Source organism: Malus domestica, chromosome 07 (assembly GCF_042453785.1).
Source record: "Malus domestica chromosome 07, GDT2T_hap1".
NCBI lineage: Eukaryota > Viridiplantae > Streptophyta > Magnoliopsida > Rosales > Rosaceae > Malus > Malus domestica.
The window spans coordinates 36878198-36896266 of record NC_091667.1 but is presented as its reverse complement, the minus strand read 5'-3'; the positions used below and the strand labels follow the sequence as shown (position 1 = coordinate 36896266).

Genomic DNA, 18069 nt, shown 5'->3' with positions numbered 1-18069 from the left:
TCATTCTTGGTTATGTATTATTAAATATTTAGTGGTTCATTTAGATGTGTTTGAGTACTAATTGCTATTGTTCCGTTGTTGAAATGGCGTTTGTGCATTGGATTTCTTTTCCTTTGTTAGCTGTTTAATTGATTTACGGTTATCTACTTTCTCATTCTTATCTTTTCAAATGAAGATAAACACCAACTGTTGAGTTTTTGCTGGTATTGTAGTGGAATTACTGTTTGCTTATAACTGTTTCTTGTTCTCTTAGGCCTTGCTTTAGTTTGTAAGTATGCAGGTCTTGGGCCGCGGCAATTGTTTCTTCTCGTCGTCTCATTAAATTGATAACATGGTAAGCATGTAACCTGTAATTGGTTTTGACTTGTAAATCGTATTTGAACTACATTGACAAGAAATACTCATCAACTTAATAGAGGACAATACTGATGCAAGTGGCATTTTATCACAATAGTGGAAAGGTGTTGAGTCATTGCATGACGACGTGGATATGAACTCTGCTGGTGACTAATTTAACAATTTATTGTTTTAAAAAAATAAAAATCAAGAAAATCAAGGATAATATTGATGAGTTTGAAATATAAAAGACCAAATTGGTGACTTCGTAGGGTATAAGGTACTATTTACAATAAAAAGCTTAATTATTTTGTAGTGAGCGATGATATGACACTCTTGAATCGCTTTCAAATAGAGGAGTGATTTATGCACTCCTTTTTTTAGTCTTTGAATTGAATAAAATTGAATGGGTAACCAAAGGACATAATTAAGGAGCATAGTCGAAAAAAGTTGAGAATTGAAATCACTTTGCAATAACCTCATACATTGTTATGTGTGAGACGAGAGGGCTAAGAGTGTGAAGTGAAACATGGAGCCAAGTAATAGACTCTCTCTAACCAGCTATGCATCTTCTTTAGAGTCAGATAAAGTTCATTCAGTAGAACAAGTAAATTTGGTATGTCATTTACTTTTATTTATAAAAAATGTAAAAAGAATATGTTTGGACCTAAAATGACATTTCTGGGCCGAGCCCATAATTTATCTCGGCCCAATGTATTGTCTCTTCCATATAACAAATTCCAGGTTGGTGATTTATGCACAAATCTTTTCGGAAATATAAGTTATTATAGTATTATTGTTTATTACACACACACACATATATATTTATATATATATATATATATATATATATATATATATGTCTTGGTAGCAAAATTGTATATACAATCAGAAATTCAATCAGATTTATAAGAACAAAAAGGGTACAAGTGATAGATAGAGAGAGCTGGAGGCTAGATGGAAGCCAGTTCTTAGTTCTAATGGTTTCTTGCTTCTTTTCACTTGTTAATATCATGTGGGCATCAAGAATCTTAGAATATTCCCAAGAAGAGCTCGGCCCAATGGAATTCGACCGAGTTCTATCTGGAGACGGTTTCATTGGAATAAAAGGAATGGTCGAGTCCTAGTATAACAAGGAATCCTTAGAGGCCAGTTATGCTTCGAATAAGGAAAAAAATCAAGAATCAAGGGTTGAATCTAGGTGATAATAAAGCTAGATTCAGAATCCTACATGAGTCAAGACTAGTCGAAGCCTATTCGGATTTGATCAAGGAGTTCTAGTCCGAGTGGAACTATACTTCGGCTATGAGGAATTGCTACTATAAATAGAGGGGAATGCATAACTCAAAGCCCTCCAAATCAACACACAAATCTACCATGTGCAAGCTCTTACTTTGCGCGAAACTTGTCAAACACCTTGAGATATTTTTATTTTACCATTTTTCCGCCAACCATCTTTAGTTTAGATAAACAACATTGTGTTGGCAATTGGCAACATCTTTAGTTTGGATAAACAGCATTGGATCCGTAGAATCAGCTAACCAAGAAGCACATTCAGTTTGGATAAATAGCACTGCTTTGAAACCGACTGGTTATCCATCCAAGTATCAGTTAGCAAGGATTTCCTAAGTCAATATTGGAAGAGGTCATCTCATTAGCCTTCTCGGCTAAGTGAAGTGTTACCAGGTTACAATGTTCGGCAGACTGAAAGCAGAGCCTATGGATATTTACAAGTGCATTTTAGAGTTCGGCATGGAGATAACCGAACTATATTTACAATCAAGATACACGCTCTTTCAAGTACTTGTGTCCCTACAGTCTAGTACCGATTCGGCGCACTTATATTCTCATGAATATAATTACAGTCGTCGAACCTGGTGCTGATGATTCGTGAGCTTTGCAGAACTAGTAGCTTTGTCTTCAAGTTCTAGAACTCGAAGGTTAAGACATGTTCCTTCATCGGTTGTAGTCGCAAGATTCATAAGTTATCAGCACACCCAACCCAACATCAACATTCATTTACTCCCTGGTCGAGCTTAGCCAACGAGTTGGCACGCCCAGCATTCGACCAAATGACATAGTTATTTTATTAGTTATTCGGTTTGCGTGCCATGGATGAATAGTTTTTAGGGTGAACAGAATGTGAAATAATTACATGGTTATTTATATTTTCAACATAAGTAATTTATATCCCGTCAATTAAGGAGTATTCCGGCCAACAAAACATGTAAAATGATAATCCTTAAGGCATTGTGATCGACGTTTCTACGTCCAATGTAAAGTATAGTTAGTTACGCGGTAACGTGACGATCCACATATGCAGTTGGCTAGTGAGCCCACATCATCACTATATTTCCACATTTGCGGTTGGGTTTGTTTGTTTGGGCTCTTGGAAGGAACGCCTGATAATCCATTCATCCACTCACTCACAGATGAACAGACAAAAAAGAAAAAAAAATCCAAATGTAAATGGCAGGTCGCTGACCACACGAAGCTGGACTCAATCTGCTCCAACCAATAGCATCCCTCCGTCCCATATCTTTAACATTAAATGGACATTTTCTAATTTTAATTTATGTCATTATATAATAAACACTAGAGAAGGAAAAAGAAAATTAAAAGGATAAAAAAAACATTGATTTCATTAGTATTTTGTACAGAGAAAGGAAAAAGGAAAGAGTTTGCATTGTTGTTGTTATTGTTTGGTTGTTGAGTTCACCGTCGTCATTTTCTTTCAGTGTCTTCTTGTTTTGCAGCTGCTCAACAACAAAAACGATATCCTTCATTCTCCCCTTCATTCAGTGTCTACCGCTGAAAGAGAGAGAGAGAGATTCAGTCAGTCAGGTACGCTGCGTGTCCACTCTTCTTCTGATTCAATTATCTCTTCTTTCCTATTTGAGATTGATAGAATATCATATGTTTATGTATATGTGCCTGCGAGCTCATAGCATGGTGGGTAGCTTGCAAGTAGGTTTCAATAATGGCTTGCAATAATTTTAGTTTATTTTCTTTCTGTTTCAACTTTCTATTCATGGCCTCATAATAGCCTCATGGGGATTGGATTGGATTGGATTGGGGGATTGCAGTTTTAATTCAGTTCCACATATACATACATACTTGCTCGCTCTTGTGCTTTCATCCAATCCATGGCTTTTCGCTTTTCTGTTCTATTTTACATGAATGTATTCTTCTGTTTGTTTGTTCAGTCATTTTCCTTCAACTTCATACTTGATATTACTGATAGTCATACTGGTAATTCTTCTTTGTTTACTAATGCAAGCCTTGCTAAATAATATGTGGCAGATCCTACAACAACTCAACAAATCTGCTCTTGCTCTTGGGTTACTCAAGCTATATCTACATACATACATATTCATAAAATAAGAGAGCAACTGTTACTGTTATGATAATTCTTTACACACAAGGAAAAGCCATATGATGGCCATAGCTGCTGTTATTGGCCTTACTACTGGGAAGAGGCTCTTGAGTTCCTCCTCCTCCTCTTATTATTCAGATGTCACAGAAAAGCTCTTTCATCTCAATGACCATGCCTTCTTACATTGCCATTTCTCTTCAACAAAGAATCTTGTCACCGCCAGAAAGTCTAATTCCAACTACACCAGTTCCAGATTTTCATCTTCCAATCGAGCTGACCACTCCAGTAGGGCTCTCAAAGACCAGGTCGACGCTGCCTCTGCTCCTTCCTCAACAGCACAGCAATGGTTTCACGACTTCAATGACTTGGAGGAGGAAAGCTCCGATCTTGAATATTCAGTGGACGCACTTCTTTTGCTACAGAAGTCTATGCTCGAAAAGCAATGGAATCTTTCCTTCGAGAAAAAAATATTTACGGATTCAACAATAAAAACAGCAACTAACAAGAGGATACCAGTCACTTGTTCTGGGGTATCTGCTCGCCACAGGAGAATGAGTTATAGGAGGAATGCTTTCAACTTAAACCGTTGTTTAACGCAACCTAGCACCAATAACTCTTTGAGACCAGTCATCAGTCCAGAGCTGCTTCAGAGTCGTTTAAAGGGTTATGTGAAGGGTGTTCTTAGTGAGGATTTGCTGACTCACACTGAGGTTGTGCGCCTGTCAAAGAAAATTAAAATTGGCCTTTCTGTTGAGGAACATAAATCAAGGTTATAACACTTAATTCCTTTCCATATTGTAGGATTCATAAGTACTGAATTTAAGTGGGTCAATGATGTCCAGGACAAGACATGCAAAGTGATCACAGTACAAATACTGAAACAATGATTTATTGGCTAAAAACTAAATATAAAGTTAGAAAGTATATTGTTTGCCAAAACCCTTTTCAACTTGCCAAGTTATGTAACTTATTCCCAATAAGCGCGTAGTTCTTCTTTTTACAGGGTGAGGAGTGTGGGTGTGGGTGTATGTGGTAAGTAATTGGGGTGGAGTATACCTTTTTCTTACCGTTTTAATTGAGTATTCTTCCGAGTAAGTTGACCTTTATGGAGACTGATTCCTTCCAAAAGAAAAAGTTTTGTTGTTATCTGGTTGTTTCTAATCCTAATCCTTGCATTTGGATCTCCAGACTGAAGGAGAGACTGGGATGTGAGCCCTCTGATGAACAGCTTGCGACTTCATTGAGGATTTCCCGTGCTGAATTAAAGTCAAAGTTGATTGAATGTTCTTTGGCAAGAGAGAAGCTGGCAATGAGCAATGTTCGTCTGGTCATGTCCATTGCTCAAAAATATGATAATATGGGCGCTGAAATGGCTGACCTAATCCAGGTTATTTTTCTTTTCTTACTTCATATATGAGACCCCAATATATAGACCCAAACAACTGTAACTTTAGACAGAATGTGATTGGAATCTCATGTGCGAAGCTCACTGTCTCTTATTTAGGGCGGGTTAATCGGACTATTGCGTGGGATTGAAAAATTTGATTCTTCAAAGGGGTTCAAAATTTCTACTTATGTTTACTGGTGGATACGTCAGGTAATGCCAATATTTCCCCTTGAAATGGTAGATGATTTTGACTGATTGGTTAAACTAACGCTGGTTAGTTTTTCCTTATATTCTCAGGGTGTTTCAAGAGCACTGGTTGAAAATTCCAAAACCTTGAGACTGCCAACACATTTGCACGAGAGGTTAGGTTTAATCAGAAATGCAAAAATTAGACTGGAAGAGAAAGGAATAACTCCATCAATTGATGTAAGTCTTTTGTTATTATCTTCAGATAGCAATTGGTTTGCTCACAAGAAATCTGTGAACATGCTGATGCCAGCAACATAAGTTTATAATGTTTTTTTACTTACAACGACAATGTTGATTTATCACTCTTCTCTTGGCTGATATGTGCTTCTTGTATTACATTCAATATCAGAGAATCGCAGAAAGTCTGAATATGTCCAAAAAGAAAGTTAGGAATGCTACAGAGGTACCAAGTGCTTGTGGTATTCTGTTTTATTGTATTCTTATGTTATCTCCATGCTGACCATGGAGTTTCTTAATCTGTAGGCAATCAGCAAGGTTTTTTCACTTGATAGGGACGCATTCCCCTCTTTGAATGGACTTCCAGGAGAAACTCATCATAGTGTAAGTGTCGATTACATCACCTCAATTTCCACCATTCCAGTTCAGTAAAATTTCTATTCCTTGCTTGTCAGTTTTCCATCTCGTAACTGACCATCTCCTTTACGATTTTTCGTTTACAGTACATTGCAGATAATCGCCTTGAGAACATCCCATGGACTGGGGTGGATGCGTGGGCACTCAAGGTAAGAAGAGGGACAAAAGAAACAACAGTAAAAGGAGATAGTTCAAGCACCTCCAGATAAAAAAATATATATTAAAAGTTCCTTGAAGAAAAAAACAAATTGGTTTGATTTTAAACGATTCTTTAAAGCTGATTACCATAATCTGCTACATTCCCTTAAAAATAGCTACATCTTAAAGGTTACTTCTTACCTTTAGAAGGCAAAGGATTTCACCTTGCCTCTCATATTTCAAGTAATAATGAGAGTTAAGAAGATAAAAAAATAGACGAATCATCATTTTCTTTGAATTTCCAGTAAATCTGGATTCCAGCACTGGGATTGGCATCTAGCAGATTGGACTCTAAGAATACTCAATACTCATCCTTTTCATTTCCCTTCAGAATATAGGTAGTTGTAGTCACACTGAATCAGTAGGTTTATGTGTTTAAAAAGTAAATTGAGTCACATAGAAAACATAAGGCGAACCAACCTGTAAATGTAATAGAAAAAAGGCTTTAATGGTCCATTTGTATGATAATCCTGTAAGATTCGCATCGTAGAAATGAAAAACATTTATGGTAGAAAGGAAATTGATGATTAATATCCTCTTAGGTAGTAGGTACATTTGTAGTTACTTGTGTGTGCACGTGTTGTGTTCGCATGTTTTGGAAGATTTGCTGAAATTCATGTCGCTGATTATGAATAGTTAAAAGATTCTAATCTCTGTATGTATTGCAGGATGAAGTAAACAAGCTCATAAATATGATGCTTGGGGAACGGGAAAGAGAGATCATACGGCTTTACTATGGTCTGGATAATGAATGCCTTACATGGGAGGACATTAGTAAACGGTGAGTCCAAATAAGGGCCTAACATGCATCAAACTACCTTAGTCTTAATGTCTTTTGCATCACGTTGATTTGACCGTGTTATAATGTGAACTCCAGTATAGGATTGTCCAGAGAAAGGGTTAGGCAAGTTGGACTCGTTGCTCTAGAGAAACTGAAACATGCTGCAAGAAAAACCGAGATGGAGGCCTTGCTAGTCAAGCATTAATTTGGTCTCTTGTATTTGAGAGTCCTGAATGAATGAATGTGTATATACAGAACAGAAGAGGACGTACGAGACAAATTGTACCTTGAAGTTGTTTTCAGGTTTGAGATAGTATATATAGAAGAAGAAGATTAAGAAAGCAAGCTCTCTCACTTCACTATGTAAGAGCTCATGAGCTGCTGGAGCCCATAATTTTTTGTATGTACGTATTATTATCTTTGGAGATAAACTATTACCATCCCAGTTAATTATGTGAGGGTTCATGTTTCTTTACTTGAGTTGTGGTAAGGAACCAGTAATTATCCCCGGGGCCTTGATTGAGAGAGGAGGATTCTCTCCCCTCCTACTTGAATGATTACGGTTAAGTCATGTCAATATCTGATATTAATTTTTTTATAAAGACAATAAGACAAAAAACAAAGTGTGTGAGGAGGTGAGGGAAGGGGATGAAAATAGAAGGAGAGAGAATCTTACTTCTTGATTGAGGCATGCTCCTCCACATATATCTTCTTATGTACAGACAAATGCTGATGATGATAGCGATTTTACCACTTGTAAAACAAGGGGTTAAACCATAGAAAATTCTTGCAAGAGAACAAGTGTTGTAGTATAGAATGGCTCAAGTAAGGTCGATCTCCTCAGGGATTGGTATAAACAATTTATAAGCTTTTGTGTATTTAACTTAGTTAACTCTAAGAACTACACTAATTTAACAAAACTAAATACTATTGTACGTGACTTAAACAAACATTTAAAAAAAAAATGGCTTATAGAAATAATGATTCAACTAAACAAAACAAGTAAATGAGAAAATTCAAGATAAAATAAATGATTGAAGAAAAATAGATTGACAATATGCTAGAGTTCAACCTTTACCAACAACACTCCTACGTAGCTCTTCCAATTGCTTAAGTAATCGAAAACACATATACTTTGAAGGTTGGGTTTTCCTTGTGTATGTTTTACTTGTGACATTCAAGTTAAAACGCATACCACTACATGCAATTTATCCATGACATTTGGATTAAATATAAACATAATGATTCATTAATCTTGATGAAAATCCCTTTGTTAAACCATGTAATCCCTAAGAGTATGATATTTACCTTAGGAGAAATTACAATCCTCAATCACAAGAAGCATAACCAATTTTAACGTGACATTCGTTCAAAATTGCATCCAATGACTTTTCTAAGCATCCTAAGGGTGATCAATCATCAAGACACATAGATAGTTTAATTTAGAGATTGAAAATATCAAAGCAAGCATGTAACAACACTTAAGCAATTGAAAGAGAAATCTGCGTAATCATGTTGCGGCTCATGGCTTCACTCTAGCGAAAAGAAATTAGTTACACATAATTATTTGAATACATAAGAAATTATCCATGAAGAATCAAAGAAAGAGACTACCTTTTTTTACAAGAAGGTTATCTCTTGATGCTCTCCGATCCTCCTTCCATGTGGATCTGCGGCTCCCTTATTTTTTTGCTATGTTCCTCTCTGATTCTCTGTTTGTTCCCCTTCTTCTTCTCTGCTATGTTCTGTCTGTGTGCCCTTTCTTTTTTTTTCCTCTGTTCTCCCTCTATATGTTTCTTCTGTGTGCCATCTGCCTTTTCTTCTTCTAACTTGCCGTCTGTTGCCTTAAACAATAAGGCAATAATTTTTCAAAGCACCAAGGCTACAAGTGGAAGGCCAACTCATCCCACTTCCTAGTGCTCCACTTAATCCTCACTCCCCCACTTTGCTTTCTGATTTGTTTTTCAAACACCACCCGTGGAGACAAGCTTGACTTCCAATTCTTTTGTTTGTTTTTATTATTTCCTTTTCTCCTTTTTGCTTGAAATTGATCCTAAAGCAAATTTAACTGCACACTAACACAAGGTAAGGTAAAATGCAACCATTTTAACACAAAAACATCACAAAGACTTTAGAAATGGATGGTATAAATACATGAAATATATAAGTGATCAAATACCCCCAAACTTACATTTTTGCTAGTCCTCTAGCAAAACAAAACACAAAACAAAACCACTCAACTAAAATTAGACTCAACAACTTAGTAGCTAACTTCTCAATTTCGATTTCAGAGATAAGTGCTAACCATGAAACAAACAGCCAAGAACTAAGCAACAAGAGCTCAAAACATCATCCAATAGTTAACCAAATTTCCTTCAAACAAAACGTTGAAATGTCATGTGTGAGCTAGCCATGTCAATGAAATTCCAAGCTCCTTTAAATCACCATATGCAAACATGTGAGCTTCTCACAAGACATACGCTCATTCACTCATATGTTTCAGTTAATGTGTTTCACTCAAATGATCTCATTGTACATGCCGCCATATGCTTGCTTGTCCACCTAACTCGCTATCAATATTTAAGTAATACCTTGGATCAATAGGACTTTATTACGGTTGTAATGGGGCTAAAGGTGATAGGCTAATGAAAGAAAGGATATGGAAATCAAAAATTTTGAGAAAGTACACTTTAGTAGTTTTCCAACACCTCAATATCACACCACCTCAAATTGGAAGCAAAATAATAAAACCTCGAGAAACTGTTACTCCCCAAATTCAACTTCAAAAGAAAATTTATACTCTGCAGACACATTTTCAACAAATCAACACTCTCCAATTTTCTCTTCTTTTTTTTTTTTAAACACAAATCTGCAAAGCTATGCATAAATCTGCAAAAGCTACATCACCCATCAAATTCACATTTCATTGTAATACACATGCTCCATCCATCTTTCTACATAAATGAAACCCCCAAGAGCACAACCCATGTAATACTTTCTCAAAACAATAAGGAATCGATTTCTGTGTATGGGCTCAACTCCAATATCGGAGCAAGGTAAAGAGATGTGGCTAACAAAGAAATGGCTTAGTTAAAGGCTCAACGGGCTACTATGGATAAACATAGCATATAAGGTAGGCATGAAAGGCTCAAACGATCCAAAGATGGCCTATATCACTTCCAAGTTATTACATGAATTGATTAATGAATCGAGAAGTATAAAGCAAGTTCTAGAGATACATGTACAGTGAGATCATACGCACAAGAAGGAATGAGATTGATGCATAATGGTTCAATCATGTAAAGGCTCAAAAACTCACAAGGTTTACAAATCTCACATGATTCACATATGAAACGTTAAATCATGCTCAAGTTTCACATTGACAAGACTAGGCACATTTATTTTTCAAGTTGATTGCTGGAAATCATAGTTAACACAAAGACAACGAAAAGAACTTAGACTTCTTGAAAGTAAGAAGGAAATTAAGATCAAATATCATCATTGAATTTAGAAGTAGCTACAAACAACAACAAAAAAGCAATTTTTTTTTTTTAAACATGAAGTAAACTAACGAAATATATTTCCACCCCCAAACTTAATTATAGCATTGTCCCCAATGATAATGAAAGGAATTTTTAACAATAAGACATAAAAATGGAAGGAAAGAAATACAAAATGAAATCAATACACAAAAAGAAAAGGAAAGAATACACCAATTTGTGTAGGCGAGGAGAGCAGCAGTAAAAATGCATTTTTGTTCCATGGTAGAATTCCAAATCATCCCCAAACTTGTTTCAACACGTCCCATTATGCATAACAAATGTGTGCGTAACCCGTGAGATTAAGAAACTTTGCAAGAAGTTGTGGTAGAGACTGCAAAATCATTACCTGCATAAGGGAACAAAAGTAGGACTTAAACACACAAACCAGAAAACAAGAGAAAAACAGAACAAGAACATTTAAAATTATTCAAAATAAAGATGAAAGATAGAAAGCTTGGGTTGCCTCCCAAGAAGCGCTTTAGTTACTGTCTAGAGCTAGACATCCTGTTGGCAATTTGATTCAAATAACAGGTTCCTTCAAAGTGATGGAATCTTTAGCAAGATCATATGGAGACTCCTTGTATAACTTCAAGTGATGTCCATTAACTTTGAAGACAAAACCATTTTGCATGTTTTGGATATCCACAGCCCCATGAAGATGGACATGTACAACACGATATGGACCATTCCAACGTGATTTGAGCTTTCCTGGGAATAGTTTCAGTCTCGAATTAAAAAGCAAAACCTTCTAACCCGGTTGAAACTCTTTACGAAGGATGTGAGCATCATGAAATTTCTTGGTCTTATCGTTGTAAATCTTTGTATTCTCATAAGCATCATTCCTTATTTCTTCCAGTTCATTCAACTGCAGCTTCTGCTTCTCTCCAACTGCCTGGTAGTCAAAATTGAGGTGCTTAATAGCCCAATATGCCTTGTGCTCAAGTTCCATAGGCAGATGGCAAGCTTTCCCATACACCAAACGAAAAGGAGACATCCCAATTGGTGTCTTATAAGCTGTCCTATATGCCCACAAAGCATCAGTAAGCTTTAAACTCCAATCCTTTCGAGATGAACTAACAGTTTTCTCAAGAATCCTCTTGAGCTCCCGATTAGATACTTCAACTTGTCCAGATGTCTGTGGATGGTATGGGGTGGCTATGCGATGGTGAATATGATACTTGGCACAAAGGGTAGCCATGGTGCGGTTTAAGAAATGCGTACCTTCGTCACTGATGATAGCACGAGGTACTCTAAATCGGGGAAAAATAGTATTCTGCAAGAAACCCAACACCACAGAACTTTTGCATGTTAGAGAAGCTATTGCCTCCACCCACTTAGAGACATAATCAACCGCCACCAAGATGTAAAGATTGCCATATGAAGAAGGGAAAGGTCCCATGAAGTCTATACCCCAAACATCAAATAGTTCAATCACCAAAATACTTTGTTGGGGCATCTCATTTCTCTGAGAAAGATTTCCAACTCTTTGACACTTATCACAAGCCTGGTAGCATAGGTATGCATCTTTGAATAAAGATGGCCAAAAGAAACCACTCTGTAAGATCTTGGCCGCTGTCCTTCTTGGTCCAAAATGACCACCACATGCATAGTGGTGAGCAAACTTCAAAATGCTTTCTTGTTCTTCTAAGGGGACATACCGACGAATGATTTGATCTTGGCAATGCTTGAAAAGGTATGGCTTATCCCAAAAGTAGTGTTTTACAGTGGAGAGGAACTTTTTCCTTTGTTGGTAACTGAACTCTGATGGTTTTTCTCCAGATGCCAAATAATTTGTGATGTCAGTATACCATGGTACTTGATGAGTAACTGCTAGAAGTTGCTCGTCTGGAAAGCTCTCTTGCAGGGGCAATGAATCTGCTTCATCAGTGCTTGCATTTACTTATCTTGAGAGATAATCCACCACAACATTCTCATGTCATTTTTTATCTAAGATCTCCAAATCAAACTCTTGCAAGAGAAGGACCCATCGAATCAATCGTGGTTTTGCCTCTTTTTTAGACAATAAGTACTTGAGAAAAGAATGATCAAAATACACAATGACTTTAGCACCAATTAAGTACGATCGAAACTTTTCAAGAGCAAATACCACTGCAAGTAATTCTTTTTCCGTAGTGGCATAATGCAGCTGAGCATCATTCAAAGTGCGGCTGACATAATATATAACATGGGGGAGCTTGTCACGTCGCTGACCAAGGACAGCACCCACAGCGTAATCGGAAGCATCGCACATGAGCTCAAAAGGAAGGGTCCAATTTAGAGCTGTTATAATTGGGGCTGATGTGAGAATATCCTTCAATTTGTTGAAAGCATCAAGACAATCTGCATTAAAATCAAAACAAGCATCTTTAGCAAGTAAATTACAAAGAGGACGACTAATTTTGGAAAAATCCTTGATGAATCTTCGATAAAAACCAACATGTCCCAAGAAAGATCTCACATTATTCACAGACGTTGGTGGTGGTAATTTGACGATCACCTCAATCTTTGCCTTGTCGACCTCTATTCCTTTGCTTGAAATTAGATGTCCTAGCACAATGCCATGCTTAACCATAAAATGGCATTTCTCCCAATTTAACACAAGATTAGTCTCCCTGCATCTTTCCAAAACCAAAGGCAAGTTATCCAAACATATATCGAAAGAATTACCAAAAACAGAAAAGTCATCCATAAAAACCTCGACAATATTTTCAACCATTCCAGAAAAAATACTCATCATGCAACGTTGGAAAGTGGCAAGAGCGTTGCACAATCCAAATGGCATTCGTCTGTATACAAATATACCAAAAGGGCATGTAAACGTTGTCTTCTCTTGATCCTCAGGGGCAATTGGAATTTGGTTGTACCCTGAATAACCATCTAAGAAACAATAGAAAGAATGACCAGCTAGTCTCTCGAGCATCTGATCAATGAATGGCAGCGGAAAATGATCATTTCTAGTGCTGTTATTGGGCTTTCTATAGTTAACACACATTCGCCATCCGGTGGTCATCCTTGTAGGCACAAGCTCGTTGTTATCATTCTTCACCACAGTAATACCAGTTTTCTTTGGAACCACCTGAGTCGGGCTCACCCATTTGCTATCCAAGATTGGATAAATGATACCTGCATCGAGTAACTTCATCACCTCAACTCTTACAATTTCCTTCATGATCAGATTTAGACGTCTTTGAGCTTCAACAATTGGTTTAGTCCTAGCCTCCATAAAAATCCTATGCATGCACAAAGCTGGACTAATGCCCTTTATGTCAGCAAGTGTCCACCCCAGAGCATCTTGATACTTGCGAAGAACTCTTAGTAATTTGTCTTCCTCCGTGTCATTAAGATCAGCAGCAATAATAACAGGCAAGGTTTCGTTCACCCCGAGATGAGCATACTTGAGGTGGCTCGGTAGTAGCTTGAGCTCTAACTTCGGAGCTTGCTCATTTGAAGGAATAGTGGGCTGCTTAGGCACTCCAAGGCTTTCATAAACATGTCGCCACTTTGGATTATGAATTGGTGCACTATCCAATGCAGCAATGACGTCCACCACATTTTCTTCCATAGATAAAGTAGCATCATGGTTGGTGAGGCAAGTTAACAGCTCATCATTAGATGATCGTGAGGCAAAGTTTGCATGCACAATCCCATCCAAAATATCAACATGAAAACACTCTTCAAGTTCGAGAGGACGCTTGATAGCTTCAAAAAGTTTGAATACAACAGACTCTCCTTGCACTCTTAAGGTTAAAGTACCTGCTTCCACATCAATAAGTGTCCGGGCGGTGGCCATGAACGATCAGCCTAAAATGAGAGGCACTTCCTTGTCTTCCTCCATGTCAAGTACAATGAAATCAGCTGGGAGATAGAATTTATCCACTTTAATTATCACATCTTCCAGAATACCCAAAGGATAAGTCACAGACCTATCTGCCAATTGAAGACTCACAGATGTGGGCTTGAGTTCTCCTTCACCTAATTTTTGAAAAACAGAATAAGGCATAAGGTTAACACTTGCTCCTAAATCAATCAATACTTTATGAAAATAAAGATTACCAATAGTACAAGAGATAGTGAAACTCCCCGAATCTTTCTTCTTGGGTGGTAGCTTATGTAAAAGGACAACACTGCATTGCTCAGTTAAAATCACCTTCTCGTATTCCAAGAACTTTTTCTTTTTAGAACATAGCTCCTTCAGAAATTTGGCATATGATGGGATCTGTTTAATAGCATCTAATAGAGGCAAATTAATTTGAACCTTAGCCAACGTCTTCATGAATTCAATGCATTGTTGATCCTTGGAACGTTGTTGCTGTCGTTGTGGAAATGGCAAAGGTGGCTTGTATGGTGGCTTGTCATAAGGTGCAAATAAACTACCAAGACCTTTTTCCTTGTTTACATCAAAGTTGGGTCGAGATTGCACTTTGTCACTTGCACTAGGATCTGAAATACCTGCTGCAGAAATAGCCTATAATCGAGACTTTGCAACTAACAGTGCACTTTCAGTAAGCTCTTCTTCTTCCACTTTGGCTTCGTGGTGCACCACTTCTTTGTTGTCATAGCTCTTGCCACTTCTCAATGTCTGTATTACTTTGCAATGCTCTATCCCTCTTGGATTTTGCTCATATTGGCTCGGGAACTTTCCTTTCTCTCTTTCATTGAACATGGTAGCAAGCTGTCCAACTTGAGTCTCCAAATTTCCCACTGATGCCGTGAGATTCTAAATGCTAGTTTGTGTGGATTGGACAAAATTGTTGGTGCTATTAGAGAGAGCGGACATATGTTGAGCTATCTGTGACATTTGATCTTCAAGATATGGTTTCTTAGTCTCACTAGTTGATTGGTAAGACTGTTGGTATTGACGTGGCTGTTGGTTGCCACCTCAACTAAGATTGGGATGGTTCTTCCACCCAGGATTATATGTATTGGAATAAGGGTCACTTCTGGGTCTAATGAAATTATTCACCATATTCACATGCTCTTGCACAAACTCAGGGTAGCTATCCTTGTTGGGGTATTGAGTGATGTCATGAGTTGTCTCACTACAAATGATGCAAGCTTCTTGGGCATTGGGCATGGAAGAGACCTACATTAAGGCAGCAAACTTGGCATTAAAATTCTTCTCCATTTTAGCAATTTGAGCAGAAACATTAGGAGAACTCTGAGAAATCTTAAAAACTCCCTTCTTTTGTGTTTGTTCTTCTGTCCATTGTTGGGATTCAGAAGCCATCATATCAAATAACTCAAATGCTTCCCTTACTGATTTTGACATTAGTGACCCTCCAGCAGATGCATTCACTTGACTCTTGGTGGTGGCATTGAGACCATCATAAAATATGTTCATTTGAATGTTAGAATCAAACCTAGCATGAGGACATTTTGTGTACATCTCATTATACCGTTCCCAAGCTTCATGGAAAGACTCGTTTGGCTTTTGAGCGAAAGCCAATATCTCTTTCTTGAGTGCAAGAGTCTTGGAAGAAGGAAAAAACTTATTGAGAAATTTTTATTGCAATTCTATCCATGTTGTAATGTTATTGGCAGGCAGAGAATGCAGCCACGCATTGGCTTTGTCCTTCAAAGAGAACGGGAACAAGTGTAACTTGATAGCTTCATAAGAGAAACCTCTGATTATGGTGTTGTCACATGCCTCAATAAAATCAACCAAATGCATGTTGGGATCACTGTTTGGCAACCCATGAAAGGATGGCAATATGTTGAGGATGTGAGGTTTGATTTCAAAGGTTGTCCCATCTTCCACATCTGGATATATAATGCACCTTGGCACTGCATTGACTCTCGCTGCTAATGAATTCCTTAAAGGTTGACCTGTTGTAGGTAAGGCTAGGGCCATGTGTGCAACTGGTGCCAAAGGTTGGAAAATAGATGTGCTGTTCTTAGGATCACGGAACAAATCCTTAAGAAAAGTATCACCAAGGTTGGAATCTTGTGCTAAATATTTTTCTCTAGCTAACTTCCTTGCATTTCTCAGGATCGTAAGGAATAAGCACTTGATTCTTGGACCTTGTTCCAACCACCATATACTACACCTGAACAAACAACAGAAATATTAAGCCACAATAAAAATAAAAGTAAAATAAAATAAAACTTAACAGAAACTAACTAAACAACAAAAAGGAAAAGAAAGTAAGTAAACCTAGATGAATAAAAAACACAGTTTATGCAAATTGGCAACCACTAGTTAGTTAAACAAAGACAAAAATCTCACACCACACATCCATTGTACTTAATCAAAGATCGAAACTCAACTAAATTAATTGCTGTTTTTTTAATGATTAATAAAAGTAAGACATAAACATAAGCATAAGAAAAATAAACACAAAAGCTCGGGAACTATTGGCACAGTCCCCGACAACCAATTTCTTGATAGCGATTTTACCACTTGTAAAACAAAGGGTTAAACCATAGAAAATTCTTGCAAGAGAACAAGTGTTGTAGTATAGAATGGCTCAAGCAAGGTCGATCTCCTCAGGGACTGGTATAAACAATTTATAAGCTTTTGTGTATTTAACTTAGTTAACTCTAAGAACTACTCTAATTCAACAAAACTAAATACTATTGTACGTGACTTAAACAAACATTTAAAAAAAATGGCTTATAGAAATAATGATTCAACTAAACAAAACAAGTAAATGAGAAAATTCAAGATAAAATAAATGATTGAAGAAAAATAGATTGACAATATGCTAGAGTTCAACATTTACCAACAGCACTCCTACGTAGCTCTTCCAATTGCTTAAGTAATCGAAAACACATATGCTTTGAAGGTTGGGTTTTCCTTGTGTATGTTTTACTTGTGACATTCAAGTTAAAACGCATACCACTACATGCAATTTATCCATGACATTTGGATTAAATATAAACATAATGATTCATTAATCTTGATGAAAATCCCTTTGTCAAACCATGTAATCCCTAAGAGTATGATATTTACCTTAGAAGAAATTACAATCCTCAATCACAAGAAGCATAACCAATTTTAACGTGACATTCGTTCAAAATTGCATCCAATGACTTTTCTAAGCATCATAATGGTGATCAATCATCAAGACACATAGATAGTTTTATTTAGAGATTGAAAATATCAAAGCAAGCATGTAACAACACTTAAGCAATTGAAAGAGAAATCTACGTAATCATGTTGCGGCTCATGGCTTCACTCTAGCGAAAAGAAATTAGTTACACATAATTATTTGAATACATAAGAAATTATCCATGAAGAATCAAAGAAAGAGACAACCCTTTTTTACAAGAAGGTTATCTCCTGATGCTCTACGATCCTCCTTCCATGTGGAGCTGCGGCTCCCTTATTTTTCTGCTATGTTCCTCTCTGATTCTCTGTTCGTTCCCCTTCATCTTCTCTGCTATGTTCTGTTCGTGTGCCCTTTCTTCTTTTTTTTCTCTGCTCTCCCTCTATATGTTTCTTCCGTGTGCCATCTGCCTTTTCTTCTTCTATCTTGCCGTCTGTTGCCTTAAACAATAAGGCAATGATTTTTCAAAGCACCAAGGCTACAAGTGGAAGGCCAACTCATCCCACTTCCTAGTGCTCCACTTAATCCTCACTCCCCCACTTTGCTTTCTGATTTCT

General features: G+C 37.1%; 2 protein-coding genes and 1 non-coding gene across 4 annotated transcripts; 2 read left to right on the top strand and 1 right to left on the bottom strand.

Annotated features, from left to right (window-relative positions):
* Positions 1–2770: 2770 nt before the first annotated feature.
* Positions 2771–7396, top strand: LOC103440038 (RNA polymerase sigma factor sigA). Of its 2 annotated transcripts, none has more exons than XM_008378724.4 (10): positions 2771–3180; positions 3640–4481; positions 4901–5099; positions 5217–5309; positions 5397–5525; positions 5698–5751; positions 5832–5909; positions 6029–6091; positions 6809–6921; positions 7018–7396. In XM_008378724.4, the coding sequence occupies exons 2-10, from the start codon at positions 3772–3774 to the stop codon at positions 7124–7126; spliced, it is 1548 nt and encodes a 515-aa protein (XP_008376946.1). In that variant the 5' UTR covers positions 2771–3180; positions 3640–3771; the 3' UTR covers positions 7127–7396. The 2 variants fall into 2 exon arrangements, with proteins under 2 accessions (XP_008376946.1, XP_008376947.1); XM_008378725.4 differs by having other exon boundaries at positions 2833–3180; positions 7023–7396.
* A 6863-nt stretch (positions 7397–14259) lies between these two features.
* On the bottom strand, positions 14260–15020 carry LOC103410407 (uncharacterized). The gene is made up of 3 exons (XM_008349111.1): positions 14954–15020; positions 14517–14912; positions 14260–14435 (listed from the first exon to the last, which is right to left on the bottom strand). The coding sequence occupies exons 1-3, from the start codon at positions 15018–15020 to the stop codon at positions 14260–14262; spliced, it is 639 nt and encodes a 212-aa protein (XP_008347333.1).
* Positions 15021–15819: 799 nt separating this feature from the next.
* On the top strand, positions 15820–15927 carry LOC114826219 (small nucleolar RNA R71). The gene has a single exon (XR_003775138.1). It is a non-coding gene; the product is annotated as a small nucleolar RNA R71 (small nucleolar RNA).
* The last annotated feature ends 2142 nt before the right edge of the window (positions 15928–18069 follow it).

Coding starts and splice junctions, on each gene's coding strand:
- LOC103440038 (XM_008378724.4), top strand. CDS start 3,772: ATGATGGCCATAGCTGCTGTTATTGGCCTTACTACTGGGAAGAGGCTC. Junction 5,310..5,396: donor TTTACTGGTGGATACGTCAG/GTAATGCCAATA, acceptor TTATATTCTCAG/GGTGTTTCAAGAGCACTGGT. Junction 5,526..5,697: donor GAATAACTCCATCAATTGAT/GTAAGTCTTTTG, acceptor ATTCAATATCAG/AGAATCGCAGAAAGTCTGAA.
- LOC103410407 (XM_008349111.1), bottom strand. CDS start 15,020: ATGACAACAAAGAAGTGGTGCACCACGAAGCCAAAGTGGAAGAAGAAG. Junction 14,913..14,953: donor GAGCTTACTGAAAGTGCACT/GTTAGTTGCAAA, acceptor TTTCTGCAGCAG/GTATTTCAGATCCTAGTGCA. Junction 14,436..14,516: donor CACTATCTCTTGTACTATTG/GTAATCTTTATT, acceptor TTCAAAAATTAG/GTGAAGGAGAACTCAAGCCC.